The sequence below is a fragment of the Nannobrachium achirus genome, assembly GCF_963921795.1.
Source record: "Nannobrachium achirus genome assembly, chromosome: 6".
NCBI classification, from domain to species: Eukaryota; Metazoa; Chordata; class Actinopteri; order Myctophiformes; family Myctophidae; genus Nannobrachium; species Nannobrachium achirus.
In genome coordinates this window covers 17,607,060-17,620,072 of record NC_137815.1, presented here as the reverse complement: position 1 = coordinate 17,620,072, position 13,013 = coordinate 17,607,060, and the positions used below count along the sequence as shown (strand labels likewise).

Below are 13,013 nucleotides of genomic sequence, written 5' to 3'. Positions count from 1 at the left end.
AGGGATATTATCCGTGCTCACAAAGTCCGTGATCAGTACAATGGGTCAAACAATGCACCCTACGCCCAAAGGCTTGATTTGGGGTGGGTTATTGTGGGCGACGTTTGTCTCAGAGGAGCTCACAAGCCCGTTGTGAGCAGTTTCAAGACCAGCATCTTGGAAAACGGGCGCCCTAGCTATCTGAGACCATGTGACAGTAGTATCTACGTGAGAGAGAATTTCACAGGCGAACAGATGTTCCCTCCCGAGAAGCTAGGTAAATTCATCTTCAGTCAGTCGACAAAAGACGACACACTGGCACCTTCAGTGGAAGACGAAACCTTCCTCCACATCATGAACAAAGAGGTCTTCAAAGACAGTTGCAATAATTTGGTGGCTCCCCTTCCATTCCGCAACCCCAGACGGCGTCTACCCAATAATCGAGGCCAGGCCCTTAACCGCCTCATGTCGCTTCGCCGGACTCTGATGAAGAAACCTGAAATGAAGGAGCACTTTGTAGACTTCATGAAGAAAGTATTTAGCAATGGACACGCAGAGCCAGCTCCTGCTCTTGAAGAAGACCAAGAATGCTGGTACTTGCCGAGTTTTGGAGTCTACCACCCCCAGAAACCGGGGCAGATTAGAGTTGTGTTCGATTCTAGTGCACAGTACGACAACATATCTCTAAACGATGTGCTCCTTCGAGGTCCAGACCTCAACAATAGTCTGCTTGGTGTCCTTCTCCGCTTCAGGACCGAACCGGTTGCAGTGATGTCTGATATCCAGCAGATGTTCCATAGCTTCTTAGTCAGAGAGGATCACCGCGATTACCTTCGCTTCCTTTGGTTCCGCGACCACCAACTTGATGGAGAGGTCATGGAGTTCCGCATGAAGGTCCATGTGTTTGGCAATTGTCCTTCACCAGCAGTAGCCATCTATGGGCTGAAAAGGACCGCCATAGAAGGGGAAAAAGAGTTTGGTGCTAAAGCAACTCAGTTTGTGGTACGGCACTTTTATGTGGACGACGGATTGAAATCTTTCTCCAACACGACTGAGGCCATTGATGTGCTAAGAAGAGCTCAAGACATGTTGGCTCAGTCTAATCTTAGATTGCATAAGATTGCATCTAATAACACTGACGTCATGAGAGCTTTCCCAGGAGAGGATCTTGCTAAAGGCTTACAAGACCTTGACATTGGCCAAGACTTGCCTCCTATGCAACACAGCCTGGGGCTTGGATGGGACTTGTGTACGGATGTGTTTACCTTTCGTGTAGCAGACAACGACAAGCCCTTTACCCAACGCGGTGTGCTGTCGACCATCAACAGCCTGTTTGACCCTCTGGGATTCGCTGCACCCGTTAGCATCCGAGGACGCATTATCCTGAGAGAGCTTACCACTGATGCTTGTGAATGGGATGCACCACTCCCCAAAGAAAAATTGCAGGAGTGGCTGAGATGGAAAGACTCACTGCAAGAACTTCGAGTGTTGAAGATTCCCAGGATGTACACCACACTGCCATTCTCTACAGCACAGAGGATAGAGATGTGTGTCTTCTGTGATGCATCTATCAAAGCAATCAGTGCTGTTGCATATCTGAAAGTAACAGACACTCAAGGTCAGTGCGAAGTGGGGTTCATCTTGGGTAAGGTGAAACTGGCTCCAAAACCTGACCTCACTGTCCCTAGACTTGAGCTTGGGGCAGCTGTACTAGCAGTCGAGATGGCAGAGGTCATCATGGAGGAGATGGATGTCAAATTGGATGATGTCAAGTTCTTTTCTGACAGCAAGGTGGTGCTCGGCTACATTTCGAATGAATCAAGACGATTCTACGTTTATGTCCACAACCGAGTACAACGTATAAAACGATTGACGCAAGCTAGCCAGTGGAACTACGTTCCTTCTCATCTAAACCCAGCAGATCAAGCTACTAGGTCTATCCCAGCCAGTCAGCTTGCTGGATCATCCTGGCTAACTGGACCAGTATTCCTCGCTGATCCTCAACCGAGTCAACCAGTCGGAGATCCCTTTGACATTGTGGATCCTGAAACAGATGTTGAAGTACGTCCAGAGGTCAGTGTCTGTGCCACTCATCTACCAAGCAACAGACTTGGCAGTGCACGATTTGAGCGCTTCTCTAGCTGGCGATCTCTGTCAAGGGCTGTTGCCAGGCTCTCACACGTCGCTCACTCATTCATTCAAGCTTCCAGAGGTGATGCCTGCCGTGGCTGGCACACCTGCGACAGGCCTCTAACCAAAGAGCATCTTGAGCAGGCAAAAGTGACAATTCTTCTTACTGTGCAGAACGAAGTCTATGAAGAGGAGATTAACTGCATCCAGAATGGAAGGCATCTCTCAAAACGAAGCCCGCTCAGCAAGCTTTCCCCCTTCATTGACTCCAACGGTCTCCTCCGGGTTGGCGGTCGACTGGCTGAAGCAGAGATTACATCGGATGAATCACATCCTGTTCTTGTTCCTGGCAGACACCATGTCGGCACGTTACTGATCAGGCACTTCCACGAACAGGTGCATCACCAAGGCCGACACTTCGCCGAAGGAGCTGTAAGAGCAGCTGGCTTTTGGGTCATTGGAGGGAAGCGATCCATCAGCAGTATGATCTACAACTGTTTAATCTGTCGCAAGCTACGTGGCAAGATAGAAGAGCAGAAGATGGCAGATCTACCTGCGGATCGCCTAAGCACAGACCCTCCCTTCACTTATGTAGGGCTTGATGTGTTCGGCCCTTGGACTGTTGTGTCGCGAAGAACACGAGGAGGTCAAGCGAACAGCAAGCGGTGGGCAGTCATCTTTACGTGTATGAGCTCGCGAGCAATACACATTGAAGTACTGGAGTCAATGGATACTTCCAGCTTCATCAATGCGCTTAGGAGATTCCTTGCTATCAGAGGTCCAGCGCGGCTGTTCAAGTCAGACTGCGGTACCAACTTTGTGGGTGCCTGCAAAGAACTCCAAATTGACTCCAAAGGCTGCAACAATCGTCATGTCAATACCTACCTGTCAGAGCAAGGATGCGCATGGCAGTTTAACCCTCCACACGCCTCGCATATGGGCGGCAGCTGGGAACGGATGATCGGGGTCACACGCCGTATCCTAGATGCCATGTTCCTCAAACTTGGAACTGCTAAGCTGACGCATGAGGTTCTTACGACGCACCTGGCGGAGGTCACAGCAATAGTGAACAGCAGGCCATTAACCCCTGTTTCCACAGATCCAGATAACCCAGTCATTCTCACTCCAGCCACTCTCCTTACTCAAAAGGTCGGCACACATCATCCACCTCCAGGTCAGTTCGATGATCAGGACCTTTTCCGGAGTCAGTGGCGACAGGTCCAGAGTCTGGCCAACACGTTTTGGGAAAGGTGGAAACGTGAATACATTCACCATTTACAAGGACGGCGTATATGGAGGAATGAAAGGCCTAACATTCAAGAAGGGGATGTGGTTCTGCTGCGAGACAACCAAGCCAAGAGGAACCATTGGCCCGTTGGGCTGATCACAAAAACCTTTCCCAGCAACGATGGGAAGGTAAGAAAACTTGAAGTGAGAATCACCAGGGACGGTACAGCAAAACTGTTCCTCAGACCTGTCTCTGAAGTTGTCCTCCTCCTACCAAAAGACAATTCAAAGGACAATTAGTTTCGATTATTTTGACATCTTACAGATGTCAGGCGGGGAGTATTCTGCCCCCACTACAAGGACTTGATACTATGTTTTCCTTTTCATGCTGTTTAGCGCCCTCTAGGGGCAGGTCAATGCCTTTTGTTTCATGTCCAGGTTTTTCTGTGCAAAGTCACCTTTGAATGCTCCAAGTGTTGCCTATTAGCAATCTACTGATTATAGCAGCTGGCAGTCAGTTGAGAGTCAGTTTGAGAAGCAACTACAGCAGGCAACTACAGCTTGATGTTCCTCTCGTTTCTGCATGCCCTTTCTGAAGCAAAGTGTGTAAGTGAATACATTTATAGTTCTGTTTGCTGAATGTATAGTGATTTGGGGAACATGTACTTTTATTTTACTCTTTTGGCTACAAAGCAATGCCTTCTGGTTTAATGTTGTTGAATGTAGATCGGCTGTATTTGAGCACATCTTTGTTACAGTGCTGTTTGATTTATACTTACCTTATAGAGAGTAAGGTGGGGTAAAAGGCCCCCCTTAAGGATAATGTCTATTTTATGACCAATTAAAATACATTTTGATATTAATTCAGTATGTACATGTTAACAATGCTTTACCCAATACACCTATATGGGCACCATGTTGAAAAATTAGATACATTTGATTTTATAGTACAAAAAGAAAAACATGTAAAAAGGGCCTATTGCCCCACTACTGGGGTAATAGGCCCCCTTCTATGTCCTGGAGCAGAATAAGTGCTACAATCATGAAAATTGCCATGAGCATTTTCCATGGGTCACTTGACAAGATAATTGTCAGAGGAATTTGAATTTTCAAGATGGTGGCCATTTTTCAAGATGGCTGACACCTTAGTGGAGCAGTTATGTGATATAATAGTTTATTTGGTGATATAAGTATGAAAATTGGCATGAGCAGTCTCTGTGGGTCACTTGACAATTAGCCACCCACAGCTACTTGAAATTTCAAGATGGCGGACATTTTTAAAGATGGCCGACACCTTGTGGAGCAGTTAAGTGATATAATGGTTTATTTGGTGCTCCACTAAGGTGGTGGCCATCTTGAAAAATGGCTGCCATATTGAAATTTCAAGTAACTGTGGGTGGCTAATTGCCAAGTAAGTCTGGGTTTCCGAGGCTAATTGCCAAGTGACCCACAGAGACTACTCATGCCAATTTTCAGGCTTGTATCACCAAAATACCCAGGGGGCAAAGGAAGGTGTGCTGCATTTGCCCCGACATAAAAGGTCGTCCACCAGAAATATTATCTATGACCCAGTAGGATCACAACCTATATGGACAACCCGGTCAATTTGTACAACAAAGTCCAATATGGCCGCCTCAATATTAGCCCCTATTAGTTTTAATGGGGGGTGAATAGGGCAAAATTTTAAACTGAGGGATATTTCCACGAAACTTCACAGGTTGATCAATGGTATACATATGAACATTTTTTTGTATTGCAAGTTTCCATGAAATCCAATATGGCCACCACAATATGGCCGCCATAATGTAAGGACCCAGAAAATAGGTTTTGCCTCTAACTTCTGAACCAGATGAGCTAGAAACGCAAACTTGGTGTCTATTTCATGGTGTCTGACCTCATGGTGGAATAGCTAATTTTATTATTGGGTGTGTCTTTATTGTGCATATTTGCAAGATGGTGGACTCCCAAATAGAGCTTTAACATAATTTCTACCATTATTGTTGACTGCTTTTGCAAATACAAGCAATATGAATCCATTTGCTAAGATTTATGGCACAGAAGGGACTTATACCTGTATTATTCTTGAGTTTGCATGTTGTCAAAATGGCTGTAAACGAGATATTATATTTCCTGTCCGATTCTACTGTATGTAGTTGTAGCAAAGACTTCAGATAAAATCAGAGACCAAAACAATGTATCTTAGAAATTATTTTTTTATTTAAAAAAAAAAGAAAAAAAAGAGAGAGATTATCTCAATGAAATGAATGCAACTGCCTTTTTGGGTCTTTCACACACATGCTTTCCAACAACTTCAGCTTCAGGGAAATTATAATGAACACATGATTAAAACAGGCTGCATTATAATGCAAATAATTAGTCACTATCACTGTCATGTGTACCTATCCTGCTGCATCTTGTCTCCAGTCCTTGGCAACGACACCCCAAGTAGCATGCAATTCCCTTCTTCGCACATGAAGTTCAATCACCCGAGAGAGACTTGGAGTAGAACCGCTGCATCTCTCAGTGATGGGACTGCCTTCCCATCACTGAGAGACCATCCATATTCAGTGAAGCAAGGGATGTCTGGCTTCGCGATGTGTGCAGTTTTATCTATTATGGCTGCAAGAGCAGCTCTTTTCAGGTGCAGGCCAAAGGCATTTTCTGTAGGTGGCAGCAGCTTCAACAGGGTTGATCGGTTATTTAGGAACTTGTACACTCTCAGCTTTGCCAGGTCAAAGTCCTCCGAATGGTCAGCTTTTGATGCATATACAGCTATTGTGAGGTCTCTAGCCTGATTCTTGACATCCTCTGAGAGGGAATAAGAGGAATTTTCACCAAACTCCTGAAGTGCAGGGAGATCTAGACCCATGCTGGTCTTGAACCATGCCTTCTTTCCAGTGAAAAAGGGATAGCTGGTGGTATCTCTGCCACTCAGGCTGTGAATAAAGGGCAGGGCACGACACTGTGCGAGTCCAAGGGCTGAGACCATGTGATGGATAGGAAGATAAGATATGCATCCTGCTCTGTTCTCACCCACAGCTCTGGAAGGTCTAGGAGGTGGGTGGCAGCATGATATAGATGCCTATATCATGCTGCCGCCATGGGAAGGCAGTCCCCTGTCCATCTACAGAGCCAGCCTGGCCTATATCAATGGACAAGGCAATATCATGTAGGGATGTTCCTAGCGACTAATTTCACTGACGTGTACACGACAATTTTGTAAACGAATATTCGACTAGTCGAAAATTAATTGTTATTTTTTTTTTATTGTAATTTCACACAGAAAATAGCCAAAACTGAGCACTTCGATCTATTAGGGCAAACCTTGTTTGAAAAAAGTATCAAGAGTATATAAAAGCCTTTTAAAATGTTATATAATATTGAAATCTTGCTCAAATTTATCAATTACGTCATTGCGTGAATCTGGTCAGATCAATAATTAGCGCATCAGTCTCAGCTTGGTCGCTACAACAGCTGATGTCTGTCTGACTGGAGTCGCTATAGTAACTGAGCAACAGCTCTGTTCTCTTCAAAGTTAGCTACATAATGGTATTCCATACTCAGCCAATGTATGATTAAGCATTCTCCTTGGCTTGTTCTCACCTCAAAATATGGATTAATTCATGGACCGGATCACAGATGCAGCGTGCAGGCGAGTGATTCACATCCAGTATCTTTAAGATACACGTCGCTTAATTGCCATTAATTTACTTGCGCAGCGGACAGCCTGCCTGGTGTGTGGCTCGCACGCAGCCATGCACACTCACTGCAGGTCAGTGCGACCACTGCAGCGCGCAACAGTCAGTCAGACTGTGACACAGACAGTCATGCTCCGCAAATCAACCAAGGGATTGCTTAATTTGCTTGTTAAAAAGTAACATTTTATTAAGACAAGACAGTAATATGGGCGCAGAGTTTAAATGTTTAATAAAGTTAATATCTCAATAATTAAAATTATATTTAATAGAATAATCGAATTGTATTTTCAAAACGAATAGTGGTTTACAAACCGTGTACACGGATAACCGAATAAACGCGCACATCCCTAATATCATGTAGCTGTATCAAAGGCTGCCAGAAAAACTGTTCATGTGCGAAGAAGGGAATTGCATGCTACTTGGGGTGTCGTTGCCAAGGACTGGAGACAAGATGCAGCAGGATAGGTACACATGACAGTGATAGTGACTAGCAATTATTTGCATTATAATGCAGCCTGTTTTAATCATGTGTTCATTATAATTTCCCTGAAGCTGAAGTTGTTGGAAAGCATGTGCATGTCTATGTGTGAAAGACCCAAAAAGGCAGTTGCATTCATTTCATTGAGATAATCTCTCTTTTTTTATATTTTTTTTAATAAAAAAATAATTTCTAAGATACATTGTTTTGGTCTCTGATTTTATCTGAAGTCATTGCTACAACTACATACAGTAGAATCGGATAGGAAATATAATATCTCGTTTACAGCCATTTTGACAACATGCAAACTCAAGAATAATACAGGTATAAGTCCCTTCTGTGCCATAACTCTTAGCAAATGGTTTCATATTGCTTGTATTTGCAAAAGCAGTCAACAATCATGGTAGAAATTATGTTAAAGCTCTATTTTGGGAATCCACCATCGTGCAAATATGCACAATAAAGGTCCAGACACACCCAATAATAAAATTAGCTATTCCATTGAGTCTCCCATGGTCAGACACCATGAAATAGACACCAAGTTTGTGTTTCTAGCTCATCTGGTTCAGAAGTTAGAGGCAAAACCTATATTTTCTGGGTCCTTACATTATGGCGGCCATATTGTGGCGGCCATATTGGATTTCATGGAAACTTGCAATACAAAAAATGTTCATATGTATACCATTGATCAACCTGTGAAGTTTCGTGGAAATATCCCTCAGTTTAAAATTTTGCCCTATTCACCCCCCATTAAAACTAATAGGGGCTAATATTGAGGCGGCCATATTGGACTTTGCTGTACAAATTGACCGGGTTGTCCATATAGGTTGTGATCCTACTGGGTCATAGATAATATTTCTGGTGGACAACTTTTTATGTCGGGGCAAATGCAGGTTTCCCAAAAAAAGGCTGGTTTGCCCCCTGGGTAAAATAACCTTTTATATCACATAACTGCTCCAATTAGGTGTCAGCCATCTTGAAAAATGTCTGTCATCTTGAAAGTGTCCATTTGTGACCCATGGAAACTGCTAATGCCAATTTTCACGTTTGTATCATTAACTGAACGATTCTGCCAAAAATAAGCAGTTATTCTCTCCATGGGGCAAAAAGCCTCCGGGGGCTTCTTACCCCACACGAGGGGGGGGCCTATTACCCCAACGCTGTCATTGCAAAGAGTGTCATCTTAAATCTTAAACCTTTTTTATTTTTTTATTTTTTTAAGTTGATAATTTATCATAAGGCCTTCCTAATGATATACAAAAAATAAGTGAAGAGGTTCAACTTATTTACACCGAGTTTGGAACATTTTCACAGTGACAAAGAATTAGATCAGTTTATCTTAAATGTGTTTGATTGAGAAAGTTATGACCTGGATTAAGGTGAGACAATGAAATGTTGTATCCATGAAGAGCTAAGGATGCCAGGAATGTGCTGAAATCAAAAAGGTTGCCACCTTGTAGTTCTGTAGTCAAATACAGCTGGGGGGCTTATTACCCCAGGGGGGCCTATTCCCCCACTCTACCCTACTTAAATCAATCTGTATCTGGTTTTGTACTGGCTTAGAATACCTACCAATTTTGTAGTTTCTTGTACTTTTTTGTGAAACATTTTGGGATTTATCCTGCATCTTTGTCATTCATTTGTTTGATGCAAACTATGTGAAATTTACACATGCTCTTTATTTCTTCTTTTATAGTTTCACAAGCTTCTATAAAGACTTGTCAAGCTCAGCTCCTGTCTTGGCTCCTTTATTTGAGAAGATTTGTTTAGCTCGCTGCATAGCCACACACAGTCACGTGTGGTGAGGGCAGAAGATTGGATACAACACTAAATTCACGCAGCGCAGCCTGAATGCAGCAGGTGTTCTGAGCATTTCATTAGGCAGCGGGAGGTAGAGCATTATTGTTTGAAGTTGTCCTCAATTTATATTTATAATAGGGATGTCCCGATCAGGTTTTTGGCTACCGATCCGATTCCGTTCATTTGATTTTGAGTATCTGCCGATCCCGATTTTTCCCAATCCGATCTTTCAGCAATTCATTAAGGGGAAAAATGACCCTTTATCCAATCTATCCAACATGGATATAGTTATTTATATTTTCACTTAGTGCTACATTGGATCAAAACAAAATAAAAAATAAAGCTCATCAGCTTATCATTTTTAAAATGTATAAAACCAAGGCGTTTCCCAATATTTTTCTCCTGATTCCGATCTTTTGAAAATCATGTGATCGGCCCCTGATCTCCGATCTCCCGATCCGATCGGGACATCCCTATGTGTGCTTGTATTTTTCTCTTTACACATCCCAGTGAATTCCTGTGGGAAATGAATTGTGTCTTATCATATACTGTATATTCCGTCCATATACTATATAGTCCGTCTGGGGGGGATGTGTACATTTTCTTCTGTACATATACTTCCACAAACTTTGTGCTAGAAATTCCATTCACATTGCAACTTGTTCAGCTTCATGCAGTTATTAGGGCCCGAGCACCACAGTGGTGTGAGGACTGTATTGTAATTGCAAAAATTATTATTAGGGCCCGAGCACCACACAGTGTGTGAGGACCCTATTGTAATTGTAAAGATTATTCTTATTAGGGCCCGAGCCCCACACAGTGGTGTATTGTAATTGTAAAGATTATTATTCATTTTCCGCCAAATGAATCGCGTTTTTGAGGCGCCAAACATACTCCGAAAGTTGCGCAACATCACAAGTGGCGTAAAATTATGTATTTAAAAAAAAAGAAAGGGGGCATGGCCTAATGCCTCAACAGCGCCCCCTACAAAATTTCAACAGCACAGTCCCAATATACGGTTTCACCTACATGTACGAAAACCAATGTCCAGACTTACAAAAAAGTCTCTTGGCACCACGTCCGAAACCAAACAGGAAGTCAGCCATTTTTACTTCTTTGTGGCGTTTTGGTGCATTTTGGTCCGTTTTCACATGTCGCACATTAACGAACTCGTCTGGGTTAATCAGATCAACTTCAAATTTGCTCAGCGTACACAAGACACCTTAACGACGATAAATTATCAAAATTTTGAGTGTTTGTAAAAAGGTGTGACCGCGGCGAAGCGTCAAACTTCCTTCGCCAAACAGGAAGTGCCCCCTCTTCTGATTGATACTGATCGATACTTGATTGTTCCTTTTCTTTGGCTATTGCTCATCAAACGTTTGTCGTACAAACTTGTGGGTGGTGTCATTTGACTTGCTTCAGAGTCCTTCAGCTTAATTGGTTTAACTTAACCCCGCCCCCTCTTCTGATTGGCCGAAACATTATTTGGCATTATCTCGTCAACCGTTTGTCGTACAGACTTGTGGGTGGTGTCATTTGACTTGTATCAGAGTCCTTCACCTTAATTGGTTTAATTTAGCCCCGCCCCTCTTCTGATTGTCCGGAACTTTATTTGGCTTTATCTCGTCAACCGTTTGTCGTACAGACTTGTGGGTGGTGTCATTTGACTTGGTTCAGAGTCCTTCATCTTAATTTGTTTAACTTAGCCCCACCCCCTCTTCTGATTGGCTGCTGCCCCTTGTGACGTGGGTAGAGCTGCGAGGGCCCGGTCATCGCTGCTTGCAGCTTTAATTATTACTTGTATTTTTCTCTATAAATTGTTATAATTTTTTACCGTTTATATTTTATTACATTCATTATAATGAGAGTCTTTGGGGAAATTATCCAAACAGAGCATACTTTCTTCTTGAATTTTGATTAGGGATGAGCTGAAATTGAAGCCCGCTGTGTTCCCATTGGCTGCACATTAAATACCCATAACTCCAAAAAGAATACACCTAGTGTAAAGTTGACACAAGTTGCTTTTGTTTGATAATGTATTACTCTGTACTTAACACACGGTAACAGTGATATGTGACTGGACACAATGCTGTGGTCGAGAGATGACAATGTTCCAACAATGTGTTCTCTTCAGTGGTTGCAGCTTTACGCAGTTATTATTGATTGTATTTTTCAAATTACAATTTCTATAACACTTTTTGAGATTGACTGGATTCCTCTGGGAAGTTACATTTCTGGTGAAATATTTTCTTTTCTGACCAAGATGTGTATTTTAGACATGAGGTGGGAGGTGGGGGCTCCAAGTGTTTCCACTAAGGAAAGTAGGCTTTCAACTCCCATAAGCCGTCTTTGTTTTGGTGAGTGGGGAAACTGTATTTTTATTTTCTACATCAGACGAGAGGTGCACAGCGTTTCCTGCGGGTGCACCGGATCATTACTGACATAGCTTTAAGGAGAACTCCTTCTAATGCTATGGACCAGAGCTACCTTCAGACCATAAACAGTGGAGTTAGTAATTGGCATCTTGTGAAGATTTTGTTCTTCATCAAGAAGACACAACACAACAACACATTGACTAGGTCTCTATAGTGCCATCATTAAGGCTCTGCTCTAAAAGGACGTTTGCAGCCATGTTCTCATTCTTCTCACAAGCAATGTAGGCTGATATAACCTCACTCTCTGGAAATCCGAGGGCTTTCAGCCTCTCAATGGCAGCCTTCTCCTGGGTTGTTTGATAGCCAGTTTCGGCCGGCATTCGTCTTGCTCGAGGGTCAGCCCGTCCTGTACCGCGTTCCTTCTTCACTGGGATGCCTGTGAACAGATACTCTGCAGCTCTGTCTGGGTTGTTGTAGCCGGCTCTGAGAGCCTCCAGCACCTTTTCTCTCCCGTACCCCATCCCCATCAGCTCTATCACTAGATTCTCATGAGACTGGCCAATCACCACAGCTGAAATAGCGTCGTCCAATAAAGTTGGCATTTTTCCAGTTTCAGAAGAGGTGGTATCGTTCATGGTTGAAGTTGGGGCTGGTATCTCCTCTTCTTTAAACGCACCCTCTTCCTCAGCTGTAGTAACCGGAGCTGAGGCGGCCGTTGGGTTTGGTTTAGGATCTGCCATCGTGACGATCACAACGTTATTCTCCTGGATTTTGTACTCTTTGAGAGCTGTGTCATCACTCAGTACTTTATCTGCATACATCAGTCTCTGTCCATCAGCTGGGAAAATGTCCTTCCCTTTCTCATTTTCTATTTTGTCTTTCAGCGTCTTCACCGTCTCCTCTAAATCAATGTCTATTTTAAACTGCGTGTTCTCAAGTGTCTTCAAGGTAATCTGCATTTTGCAACCTGTTTTGTCACCTGGTTTCAGCAATACTCTATGGTATGTAGCTTTGGACTTATATGGGCTATACAGATCTGACTTGTCATAACGTACTGATGACAGAGTATGCCTGCCATATATGGTGCTTTGCTCTAGCTGCAGGGGCAAAGCACCATATACAGAAGTAGTTCACAAACCTTTCAGTTCGAGACCCAAAAGAGAGATTAGACGTTTTCCCGGGGCACAATTGTATTCAGTCCGACATTGTTTTTCCCAACAAAGAGAAACTAGCTTGGACGGCTGCACAACAGAAAAGTTTAGCTTTTGGTTATGCTTCACTTGGAAGATGGATGGAGGCGGCGGAAAGAGGGTGGAGGTGGAT

The 13,013-nt window shown here is 43.3% G+C and overlaps 1 protein-coding gene across 1 annotated transcript; it reads right to left on the bottom strand.

The window, feature by feature from the left end:
- Window positions 1–11,890: 11,890 nt before the first annotated feature.
- LOC308286861 (UV excision repair protein RAD23 homolog B-like) lies at window positions 11,891–12,649 on the bottom strand (the record flags this gene model as incomplete). The annotated part of the gene is made up of 1 exon (XM_080727984.1): window positions 11,891–12,649. One exon carries the CDS (start codon window positions 12,647–12,649, stop codon window positions 11,891–11,893), a length of 759 nt encoding a protein of 252 aa, XP_080584110.1.
- Between the last annotated feature and the right edge of the window lie 364 nt (window positions 12,650–13,013).